The 13,133-nt window shown below is 36.8% G+C and overlaps 1 protein-coding gene across 1 annotated transcript in view; it reads left to right on the top strand.

Moving 5' to 3' along the window:
- The first annotated feature begins 31 nt into the window (after positions 1–31).
- Positions 32–13,133, top strand: part of CRCP (CGRP receptor component) — a 31,628-nt gene continuing 18,526 nt past the window's right edge. The window contains exons 1-4 of the mRNA XM_010288595.1: positions 32–120; positions 3,196–3,232; positions 6,595–6,693; positions 9,961–10,055. Of these exons, the coding sequence (XP_010286897.1) occupies positions 32–120; positions 3,196–3,232; positions 6,595–6,693; positions 9,961–10,055 (320 nt within the window). The remainder of the gene's footprint in view (positions 121–3,195; positions 3,233–6,594; positions 6,694–9,960; positions 10,056–13,133) is intronic.

The following is a 13,133-nucleotide window of genomic DNA, read 5'->3' as shown; positions in this document are numbered from 1 at the left end:
GAAGCATTTGTTTATTTGGGCAAAAGGTGTCATGGCTCAGCGTAAATCCCGCTCTGCGTCGCCATCTCCCCTGCCTTCCCTGGCTCCTCGTGCTCCCTTCTCTGTTCTGCCCGGGGAGAGGTGAAACGAGAATCCTCTGCTGCAGCTTCTGCGAGAGAGTTATTCCCATGAGCGTCAGGTAGACGACTCACTGTAGGAGCTGAATACGCTGGAGAAGGAGAAAGCCGAATGGGTGTGCGCCAGTGATTGCAAATACCAGAGGCGAGTCAAACTGTTGGCTAGCTGATAGTTCGTGGCAGTTACACCAGCTAGCCCCCGGGTTGCCGTCCCAGGTGGCAAGTTTTGTTGCCTTCCTACGCTGAGAGTGCTATGTGTGTTTGTGTCTTGTTAACATCACCTGGGCACAAAACAATAGGATTTGACCTATTTTGAAGCTTAGAAGCTCATTCTTGTGAGTTCTGTGGAGCCCCTTACATTGTGTGGTTCTATACGTTTATGCGGCGCTGGTTTATAATGAATGGGGGCATGGAGGATGCCAGTCCTGTGGGATGTAACTCGGCATCCGCCAAAGTCAGCTGAGCTCTTGCAGTTCATGTTTACCCATGGGATGCTTTATTATCCTTAAATCTTCTATACTATTATAGATATTATCATTAAATCTTCTATAGTAAAATTCAAAAGCACATAACAAGCCACATCCATTGAAATATGGGTTTATATTACGTTAGCCTTAACATGACTAGCAGCCTGCAGGGAAATGAGCTGTTCTTGCTGTTGTATACTGAAAAATGCTGTGAAACACGTACGCAGGCTCAAAGTTTCCGTTGCATGTGAAGGATAGGATTTGCTCTGCTGTGAAAGGTGCTTTTGATATCATTACTAGTAAGTCTGTGATGCTGCTTATACATCTACTTGTTTTTTATTGCCTTGAGTAGCCCAGCTTACTGTACTGGTGCTACCCGTTTCAGTACCTGTAGGAAGGTGCAGCAGAGGTAGAAGACCTGGGGGCTGCAGTCCTGAGCTGTGGGTGGATGTCCCTTGCGTTGGAACGGAGCAACTTAGTCCATTTTGCACTTGAATTGCTGTTGGAATTTAATCTGCCTAATCTTGCACCTCCTGCCTGATCGCCTTCAGACAGGCAAGCTCTGCAACTAGGAAAACCTCACCTAAGTCCTTCATGTGTCAGAAGTATCCAGAAAACCCTCCAGAAAACGTTGTAGTTTAAATATGCAGCATATTTTAAGCAGTAGATTTAAAAACATGAAGTGTTAGTGATTTTTTTTTTTTAGAGGTGTGATGCCATATACTAAGATATTTTTTTATATATGCAGAAGACCTCAATAATGTTTCGATTTGGACTAAAATTTGGGCAAATAGTACCTGTTTAAAGATTCTAAAAAGTGTTTTTACATTGGTGTTAACATGACTTTTTTTTTTTTCCTTTCTGCTTAAGTCTTAACCTACTAAAAATTAAGTATACTCTTTAATTGATTATTTTAAAATATACATTAGAATTCATTATTTATAATTTCTTGTTTACTGAAAGTAAAATTGATAGTTGATTCATGAGAGTTAGGACTGAAGAAAATAAGTTCTGCAAAAATTTTTGAAACTGATCTTGTTTATCAGTTTATAATTCATGTATTTCAGTACAACAAAAAATGTTGAAGATTTGAGACTGACTTGCTGTCCATTGTTAGAAGAAAAAATTTTTTTTTCTGAATGACAAAGTGGTTTGGAATTAAAAAAGAAGCAATTGGCTTGAATAATTAACTTCAAATAGATTTGGCAGACTCATAGTAATTTATTTACTCTATATGACCCATTCACTTAGTTAACTAATAATTCCCTATATCATTCTTCTATAGCATTATTATTTCTAACAAATTCCCTATATAATTCTTTTATAGCATTATTATTTCTAACAAAGAATGTCTTTGATCCATAGGGATTTCTGTAGTGATAGCCTGAATGCAAACATTCTGAAGAATTGCATTTACCTAACAACAAAAGCTATATGGTTTGTAAAACATGAATGAAAACTAATGCGTGTGTGAGCTCACTTGCTGAAGTTTCACTCGAGTCAGCGAAATGGAAGTTGAGGTTCATCTCAGCGTATTTTAGAAGGTCCTTTTCATTTAAAAACAATGATAGAACCTGTGGAAGTTTGTGGATGCATTTAACTCATTTGAAAGTGATGAACGTGACAGTTCTATTCAAACAGTTGACGGTGCTTAACAATACATTGTACCTTTTTTTTCTTTCTTTTTTTTTTTTTAATAAGCTGCTGCACAGACCTGAGAGGCCTTTTTTTCCTTTTGTATGGAAACTTTCTGTTGTTGTGGCTACTGACTGCTCAGCAGAATGTGTTGTTCAGGGAATATAGGATGTTCTGCAACAATTTTTCTGCCCTTTTTTTTTTTTGTTTAATTTAAAAATATAAAATTACAATATCTGGTAGTAATAGAGGCGTGATTAGTTTAAATATGTGCTTGACTCAGTGCCTTCAGCCTACCTGCAGTGGATAATGATTCTTGCTTAAATTGGGACAGAATTAGTGTTTGGCTGGTAGAAAATGGGGAACTCAGCCTTGCCCTGCTAATAAAGGAGTTGCCACATAAAGATTCAAAGAATAAGTAAAGAGGGTTTTTTTTGCTCAGTACAATGTGTGTAAAGATAGTGCCATATCTAATGTACACACACACGTATGCTGTACTTAAATTAGTAATTGTATTTTCTTTTTCTGTACTCTTGACTAATAAATAAATAGTGTGTGTAATCTGAATGATTTTCCTGTCAGTCTTTATTCAAATAAATCTGCAGGCACTTTTTTGTAAGGAAGAGGCAAGGCAATTCAGTTTTAGTTTGTAAAATTGGGTGAGTGCATGAAATAGCGCGGCTGAGTAAAAAGATTATGTTGTGTAAGTGTGCTATGTACTATGATTTTGGGGGGAAATTGTGCAAAATATACTGTATTTTTTTGTAGTAATTCTACTAACAACATAGAGAAATATTTTCCAGAGGTGGCAACAACTTGGTAATTGTAGAATGACCAAAAATAGATTTCTTGATTGTTTTTTTAAATTTAATTTTTTTAAAACTTCTGTTCTTTTAGAGTCTGCGTGACCCTGCAATGAAACATTTTAGACAGTTTCATTTGGAACATAAATTAATTGTTTGCATTTTTCCTTTTAGAAAAGATGCAAATGCTGCATTGCTGAGTAACTTTGAGGTAAGTTTATCTGCATCCAGGATTTAAACCAGCAGTTTAAAGCTGTAATCGGTCACTTGTATACTTCTTCGGAAGCTGAAAATTGCCAGTGGCAATCAACAAGACCTGTATGTGATTTCCACTCCCTCCATTTGATTTGTTACTAAGAAAAAAGCTTTTTAAGGAAAATGTAATTTTCTAGAAAATGGCTAGTAATGTGTACTGTATTATTATTCGGTTGGTCCCAAATCTATAAAAACAGATACAAATATATTTTTCCAAGAGATGAGGAGCAGATCTTTAGAGTGTCAGTAATTTTAACTTCAGCCTTGTTGTATTTACACTGTTGGTGTGTGGTTAGTTTGTTGAATCTTCTTATTTATGGTGGTTTGTTATTTAGGATTTGATTTTCCAGATCTTTAAACACTTGTGTACCTGGGCAAGTGCACTGGATTCACTGGTGCTTTGCACGACGTATGGTACATTAGATCCCAGATCGGGAATGTTGACGTCACTGTAACTGGGCAGCAATGTCCAAAACCATTTTTTGAATTTTGTCTTATGATAAGTCAGTATACCACCAAGTGTGTGACACACTGATTGCTGGAGTCTCTTTAATACTGCAAATAATAATTCTCACAGGAAAATTCAGACATTTTCACAGATGGCTGCTGCTAGAACCAATGTTTCATATTTAACTTTAACTTTGTGATGTGCAGCATCATCCAAGAACCTATAACTCATTAATGTGTAGTCTTATTAAAGCCAGTGCTACTGGAAATGCAGTCTTATACCTCTGAATACTTAACAGAATTTTTTTTTAAGATCTTGAGGTGTTTCCAAAGCAGGTTAGTTTGTATTAAGTATGAGGCAGTTTGCTGATCTAAGGTGTGTTACTCGGGATAAACACTCCTAAAAGCCAGTGATGTACCCTGATCTGGTGTCACAGGGAAGCAACAGTGCTCTGTCATAACAAACAATATTGGCATAAAATAGGAAATTTAAAAAAAAAGTTATTTTCTAGCATAGATAAGTTCTGAATTATTTTCCTCTCTCCTAAGTAAAGGTATTTTTATAGTGAGGTAGAAGGAAATGTAGTATTCGTGTTGGTTTAGCTTCAGCCAGGTAATGGAAAGATTTCAGTGCTTTATTTTTGAATGTAGTTTTCTGAATGGTTTTAATAACCCAAGTGCTTTGTTTGTATTGTTTTATTGCTGAAGCTTGAAAATTGCACAGCTGTTTCATCCTATTCTGAAATAAATCTTGAAGTGATTTATCTTGAGCTGCATCTGTCTGTACAGCAGAGCAACCATCTGGTGACTGTTGGAAAAGCTTTGATGAGGTACTTGGAAAGAACCGTCTTGCCTAAGAAATGGATGACTTTATGTCAGCCAGACTAGTATTAAGTGTCTGTTTGTTAAAAACATGTACTATTGCAGTACAGAAAACAGCAAGTATTTCAGAGATTATCGCAAAATCATCTCTGCTTCCTTCTTCTTTGTTTGCTGGGTATCTGTTGGAATCCAGGTATTACTGCGTGCTGAGGTTCAAGTAGTGGTGTGGGTTACATTATGTAAAATCTATAAGTGTCCTGAAGGTATGGTCCAGAATAGGGAGAACTGCAGAATCCGGCCTTCATGCTGTTCAATCAGAGCTTTCTTCAGCTGAGTCTCTTTGACGAGTGTACCATGTGTGTTGAAAAAGAGCAAAAGGAGGTGGAAAATGAAGTTACTGATGAGAGTGCTTATTTCTCATTTCCCTTTCACAGCAGTTGTCATGCATGCAGCTTTTTGATTCTTTGCAGGAAGGGATTTGCAGTGTCTGCAGCTATACGCTTTTGGGGCATGACTTTTCACTGCCCTTCAAAGTACTGACTCCCCTAAAACTACCAATGTCTTTCTGTTTGCTCCTCTTTCCAGTTGCAATTTGATTGGCATAGCTAACATTCTCTTTATCGAGGTAATATTTTGCACAGAAAGTGGTATTTGAAAGGAGTATTCAGAACTGACATGTTGTATGTCCTATGCCTACATTTATTCTGTGAGTTTGGAGTTGTCATTTTCTGTCTCCTTGTCACTGGCTATATTTTCTTCAAATACCTATTAGGTAAAAGTTCATAGCTTCAATTTTGGCTTTCAAGTGAGGATTAACTACTGGTGGTTGATACAACAAGGTGTTCCATTTTCATAGAAGATGCGGTATAAAGTAATTGCAGGATTCGTAGCTGGTAACATTCTTATTTCTCTCGGTCTAGAAATGTTTCCATTTTATTTCTATGGACCTGTCATTTTATAACGCCCTTGGATCTGGATCTTGAATGGAGCTAGTTAAAAATTGGTGGATAAACAGCAAGAAGTGGTCTGTTACTTTGCTGTGGTTCTTGGCTCTGGATATACCATAAAGCCTGAAGTAAAACATCTGAAGAAGTTTCAACCTGATGTGATGTAACATGGGAATAAAAAAGTAATTGTAATGCTGTCTCAACACTTTGCTGCATACCTAGCTATGATGAATAAAGATGGTGTGTTGCAACGGATTTGACAAAGCACAATTGCAAAAATCAAAACTTCTTCCTTACCTTCAGACTTAACCTTCTGAATCTTGCTCCTGTGTTAATATTCACTGCATCGTAAATGGGAAGACAACTTTATTACATTCTTTTCAGGGACATCTGCTTGTATTGTGTTGTTGCGATGAAATAGGGAGCTAACTTAATCTTTGTAGTTTAACATACCACAACACCTTGGTGGTCACTGTAACATTTACTATTATGAATAACTCCACTGGAATTTACAATAGGATCACTAATCTCAGGAGCATCTATAGGTCAAACCTTTATTTAGTTGGTTCCTGGTAGTGTGACAGTTGTAGTTTACTTTTTTTTGTAGATGAAGTAAAATTGCATCTCTGTAAGACAGAATATATATCCATTTTAATATTATAGGTACATCTGTCATAACAAATCCAGTAGGGCCATAAACTTGTGTGACATTTTGCTTCAAGCATCACTCCTATTTAAATGGGAGCTTTGTGCCAATACAGCAGGGTATGACCCAAATCTCTTCAGGATATGAGATAAGATAAACAAGTAGGATAGATTCATCCTGGCAGCTTCTCCTTTGGGGCTCTTGGATAACATTTAACAAGTACTGAAAATCTGTTTAAAATAGTCACAATTTTAAAAAAACAATTTACATACTTATTCGTCATTCTGTTACCAACACATTTTTCATTTCTATTGCTGGTGAGTTCACCAAAGAAGCCACGGTTTTTTTGTTGTTGGTTGGTAGGATTTTGCGTTGTTCATTTATGTTTTCCTGCAGTAATATTTTTTAGGTAAAGTACTCTCAAAAGCTCTAAAACACTTTCATTTTTTTCCCCAGGTGTTCCAGTTACTTACTGATCTTAAGCAACAGCGCAAAGAGAGTGGAAAAAACAAGCAGAGCTCTGGTCAGCAGAATCTGAACACAATCATGTATGAAGTGAGTAGCGCTGTGAAATTCCTCTGCAAATTAGCCCAAGCTGGAGTAATTCACATCATTAAGTCTTTATATTAATAATATTGTATCAAATTTCCCCTGTTAAAAAAACCACAGTAAAGTATTTTATGTGCCACTTTTCTGTGGTTGGTTTATTCAGGTTGTAGACTAACTGCACTGTCAGGGCTGAGATGTGCAGCTGCTCCTGTTAAAATCTATCACAAAAAGAATAAAAAACACCACCTGTTTTTTAACTGTTTGGTTTTGTGGGTTTTTTTTATTCTAAATAATCTATCCTTTTAAGACCCAAGGCAGAACCTGCTATCATCTGATGAATTAATGATATCATGTAATCATCATTTCAAAGCTGAGGTGCAAATCACATACGGTATTTTTTTATTAACAGAACTAATAATTTCCATCTAAAATAGATTATTTCTTTTTGTCAAAAGAATAACAAAGTCGCATGTACAGATAGCAATATCGGTTGTATGCTGGATTGGTAATAAATGTTGAATCTATCGCTAGGAAAAACTTAAAATTGTATAATGCAAATATTAACATTTGAAATATCTCAAATTAGCAACTTCATAACACACTTGCAGTATGACCTGTTGTGTCTGTGTCACAGAATTGCATGAGTAGCACCACGCTTGGCAGCAAGTTGAAAGCAGTTTGCCTTTCTTGCATGAGTAATCCCGTTGAGCAGTGAAACTACTCATGTGAATAAGATTTGGCCTAGGCTTTGTTTTTGTTTTAGTTCTGGCTTTGTTTGAAAAGGTATAGAGTTGTAATTCCCAAACCTCATATTCAACAAAATAGGGGCTTACAAAAAATCAAATTTAAATCTTCATGGAGACTACCAGTCTCTTCCTGTACCTCTTTGAAACAGCTGAGAAAGATCCTGTAAGTAGGTTTTGTCAGAATGCACCTTAAAGGTTTAATTGCCTTGTTACAGGTATTTAACATGTAGCAGTATAGGATGCTTGGTTTTGTGCATGGAGTGAAGCTGCTCTAAGCTCTAGATATATTTTCTCTATATTTGACTGAAAGAAAACCAGAATTTGATCTTACAGGATTGCCTTTGTTCATGCTGAGTATGTCTTCATGAACTCTGTGCAGGCTTGTATCTATTGGTACTGAAATAAGTAGATGAAGCTTGCTAAACTGAGCTGTGTTTTGCTCTATGTTGGGTGTTTTAATTGATTTGAAATTGCCAAAATAAGACTAAACTGGAAAAGAAATTCTCCAATTAAATAATTTTATTACATGACAATATGATGATTTAATTTCAGTAATCATTGGTGAATAACAACTTCATTTTATCTGAAAAGGTCAGGCAGGACTTACAGGAAGGAGAGTTACCTAACACCTTATTGTGCTTTTAAATGTATTTCTCAGTAGTCCAGTGAAACTGGTCCTTAGAATACAAGTGATTCATATTTCATCAACACTCCATCTGTTAAGTAGGATGAATTATCCTGTGGTGTTGAAGTCTGTTTTCCTTTGCCTAGCATTTTTAAATGATAACAGATTTTAATGGAAATACACTGGAAATACATTTGCATATTTTCTTATTTGCCATACTGATCTTGTAGCTCATTTTTTCCCAGTATCTGTTGTTTTTCTGCTCTGTGAATACTGATTCAGTTTTTTTGGCTTGTGACTTTTCAAATATAAATACTCAGTTTAAAGATTTTCCTGAAAAAGAAACTCAAAGTATCATCTCCCATTTTTGTGGTGGTGGTGGTGGTGGTGGTTGTTATGTGCATGTGGTATCCTACCATACGTGTGTCTCTCTATTTGCAATCCGGTTAGTGCATAGTGAGTCAGCTGTACTGATACATTTAAGCTTTATGTATGGCTATGCAGTATCAACAATGAAGATTTTCTTCCTTAATTCAAAACAAGCATTGACAATACTCTTAAATCCTTCAGTTGCTGATGCACACAATGCAGACAACGCAAGGATTTCCTTGACTTTTCCATTGATATTCATTATTTCCAACTCTTCATTTTGGGGTCTACTCCAAGCAACATTCAGGAAGATTCTAAACTACTTCCAGTCAAAAGACAGCTGTGGATTGGAATTTGTGTGGCTTTTTAATCAACAATTTTTTTTTTTTTACTTGGGTCAAATTACATTATGCATTATCTGTCTGCTAGGTGTCGTGTTGTTTTAAACAAAGCAAGCAGATGTAGCATCAGCAAAAGTTAGTTGAGATTGGTAGGTGTTACATATAAAAAATGGAGCGAAGATAAATTGCCTCAAGTCAGATAAACATTTCTAATACTACAGTATTCTTGCACATTTTCATGACAACCCACCTAACCTGCCTCTATGAACTTTAAGAAAGCCTTGCCAAATATGCATATAAAGGACGAAAACAACCATAGATTGGAAAGCTTAATGAGTTATTTATGGGTTGACAGTGAGAGTATCCCTGGCACTGAGCACATGAAAACTTGGCAGAAGGTAACATGGTTTTAAGGATGAATAGTATTCAACTTTTCTGAAGTGTTACTGCTTTTACAAAACAAAACCCAAACCAACAAAAATAGGCACCACAAAAAACTACCGTATCTTGGTACCTTATTAAACTAGCTTTGAATCTGTAAATATTTTTTGGTTTTAAAAGGAAAAGTAAATTTGAGATACTGTTCAGCACAGCTGTAGGTCTTGATCGTAGTCTTAGCGTTACCTAAGATTATTTCCAACCAAGAAAGCAAATGTCTTTCACAAACAGTAGGTGGGCTTTTTTTAGTAGACAGAGCTAAAACTCCCTCCTTTCCTGTACTCTTCAACATGCGACTTTGGGCTTTGAACAGATCAGATAAATGGCTGTCCGAAGCCGCAGAGGGAATCGTCAAAGCTGTAATTCTCACCTGAGTGTGTAATGAGCTGGCTGGGTCATATCTTCACAGAATTAATTCACTGGGGCTTTCTGGATAAGTACTAATGTAATTTCCGTTACATAAAGTTGTAGTTACATACTGCTTGTTTTTTACTCCCTCAGCAAATACCAATCAGTTTAGTCTTACTGAAGACAGCAAGATGTGAATGATCTGTCTCATCTATGAGAGCACTTCCCACTGTTGGGGTGGGGGGTGTGTGGGAAGTACAAAGCCAAACCCCAAAACCTGAATTGACTTTTCCAATTTTTCTAAGTAGTACTGAGGAGACTTTCCAAAATTGGCTTGTTTCATATGCAACTGGTAAAGCAAATAGTAACTGTGAAATAATGTATACTTTCTTTCTATCCATTGCAGACACTGAAGTACATTTCAAAAACGCCCTGTAGATACCAGAGTCCTGAGACTGTGAGGGATTTCCTCGTAGCGATGAAAGGTCATAAACTAACTAAGTAAGTAAACTTACTTTGAATAAAAGTATGAACTTATGGCAATGTTGAAAAACTGATCCCTGTGTGCACGGTATGATAATCTGTCTGGTTTTGATTAACGTATTTTAAGTATTTTCTGCCATTATTTAAATATTCATCCAAACATCTTGTCCTTCACTCGTAAACGCCTACATGGGTGAGTATTTCCTTAAGTGGACCTGTGTTTACCAAGGTATTTCTCAAACAGATTCTTGTCAGTATGTTGTTTTTTAGCATGGTTTCACATAGTCCAAGCACAAAGTAGAGCTCTTAAAATGTTTTCTGAGGCAGATATTGTAAGTTGTAAATGGGTTTTGAACACAGTAAGAGAACTGCAAAAAAACATGCCAACCCAACTTCTGTTTACTATCAGTCTTATTTTTATGCACTTCCTTAAGCAAAAATGCTTTCATTGCCAAGAGGCGAAAAAAGTGACCGGACTGTATTGCCGGGAGGTAATAAGTAGGTAAAATCCTAATATAGATGTATGGGAAAGAACATTCTTCTGAAGTTAAGTTTTATGTGAACCTGTGAACCCCAGCTACTAATGTCTCAGAGTTATACTCTTTAATTGGCATTTAGCAAACTAAGATGTTCATCTTCTCTTTTTGTGCTGTTTGCCCACTGATATTTATGTCCCCTAGGATTTCGGAGATGTACATTTCATTTACCTGAGTACTGTGTCAAGCAACCTTGGTCCCCTCACTACAGTTTCTAGTAAAGCTAAACATACAGTTCATTCTTCTTACTTGGGAAGTCCTGCATAGAAAATAAAAGATTTCCTTCACCATTACAAGAAGACTGAAAGGGCATTTTTTCCTCTTTGGCAGTGGTGTGAATGCCTGTTACAGTGCTTGAAACGCATGATCGTCTTGAACTTCTCTCCAGAGTGTGAATGTGTGAAAGTCTGTTGTAAATAATCAGACCCAAAAGAAATTGAATCAGTTCATTACTTGCTTGGACATCGCTAATCAGTCATCTGATTTTTAAAGCAGGAAAACCAAAAGATTTAGTTGCTTCTAAATTACTCCCTCTTCACCACAAAGGAGTCGTTTATGCTGTATAGACACTGACTGCATTTTTCTTCCCTGCTGGAAGGACTTAACTAACTCATTAATTGATGAGTTAATGCTGTGGGAAGGAGGCTCTTACTAATAATTTGGTTGTGTCACAAAAAGAAATGCAAAGTGAGAGTATCTGGAGGGTGCAGTGCTAGAAGGCAAGATTCTACCCTGTCCAAAGCATAGTAACTTGAGTAGAAAGCAGGTTGTCAGCTATTTTGTTGACTTTCAGTGCCCCCTCTCTACAAACAATTACACTCACATCCAGTATATCAGCAGCTCTGATCACAGTATTGCTGTTATTGCAGACACAGGGGTGCTAGTCCTTGGAAGCTTTGTCATGGGTATTGTAACTTTGCTTTTAGTGCTTTCTTTTGTAGTACTAAAGTTGCCAAGGTCAGTATGTCAGTGTTTAGTCCTGCCATAGCTCATTTTATATAGCAGGGTACTAATTTATGTAGTGGGCAAGGTATCTTAATTATTTTATGACATTGAGGTACTGAAGCATGGAGAAAATACTCTACTGTAGAGAGCTGATAGTATGGAAATGAAAAAGAGTATCTTAAAATTGGCAGCAAGCTATTTCTTGAGTAAGTAGTGAGCATCCTTTATTTCTGGTAGTGTGAAACAGTCATTCTGTTTGAAGTGAAATGAGGTTATTCAGTCTGTACAGGGCAGCAGTTTAGGAAAGCAACAGAAGAATGCTGTATTACAGCAAAAAGCCAGCGGGAGTTAAAAAGGCAGAAGAGGATTTTGCAGAAGTAACTGAATGAGTTAGGTATAAGAGTCCCATTAAAAGTCAAAGGGGTTTTGTTGTTGTTTTAAAGCTCATTTCTAATCTTCTTTCTGGTAGAATTTGACCAGGACCTCAGGGTTAACTCTTACAAAAAGGCAGGGAGCTCTGTTATCTTAGATACCTTAACTGCATCTTCTTCCACGTATGGGATCTTCAAGAGCGAAGTACTAAATGACATTGGGTCATAATGCAGAAAATTCTAGCTACAAAATCTCTGTCTTTCATAGTGCCTGGCTGTTTTGTAGAAGATCTACCCAAATACTCACCTTCCTACACCTTCTTGCTCTGTGAGCTTGAATATAGCAGGGCTGCAAAGGTTGAAATAGTTACAAGCTTTAAATTAGCTTTTTGCCTGTTTTGCTTTTTATGGGTACTAGGAGGTGCCTTTGGTTTTAGGTATCATACTCTGTCCTTTTTCTCTGCATCAGTCTGTAAGATAAGCAAGAGAATTATTCCCAAGTCATTTCCTTCTGCATAATGGCAGAAGGATGAGAGTGAAGAGCCAACCACTAGTTTACGTTACAAATTTACCACATTTATGGCTTATCAGAACTCAGATTGGGCTGTAATACCTTAGTTTTGTGAGCATCCTCTAAATTTACTTTGTTAATATCTTTGTCGTCTGGTAAAGAACTTGCCAGCTCTGCATTTGCCACATACTTTACAAAATAAGAAACAGAATTGTTTAGTGGGATCCTGGCACTTTTTCTTCTAATCTTTTCCATTCAGACACTTCAAGCTAGAAGCATCACAGCCCATCTGGTAGCCTCTTCACACCAAAACACAGAAAGCATATGGTGTGCAATTACTATATAATGCGCTTTATGTTAAAGTGCTTAAAATGGTAATGCCTCCAAGGAAATTCTGAACTACCCTTTGGTTCATAACCAAGATCATTTCAACACTGCTGTGTTGTAAAATAAATGAAAAACTAAAGGCTTTAATAATTTCCATTCGGTGGGATGGAGGTGGTATTTGTATAAAAGACTTCACTGGAGATTTTGTTCCAGTTATCTGGTAGAGAACTTTCTTCCCCTTTGAGAGGAAAGAACCTGCAACGTTTGCTCGCCAGGACCTTGCTTACACGATCTTGCTGTAATGACCTTTCCTCCCATGAAGAGTAATGAACTCCAGAGAGTCTTTGCTACTTCCTTTCTGGGTAAGGCATTCAAAGATGTGCTCTCTCCCTTAATCTCTTAGCTG

The sequence above is a fragment of the Phaethon lepturus genome, unplaced genomic scaffold (genome assembly GCF_000687285.1).
Source record: "Phaethon lepturus isolate BGI_N335 unplaced genomic scaffold, ASM68728v1 scaffold13196, whole genome shotgun sequence".
NCBI classification, from domain to species: domain Eukaryota; kingdom Metazoa; phylum Chordata; class Aves; order Phaethontiformes; family Phaethontidae; genus Phaethon; species Phaethon lepturus.
The sequence above is the reverse complement of the archived record's forward strand: the minus strand, read 5'-3'. Positions and strand labels throughout refer to the sequence as shown.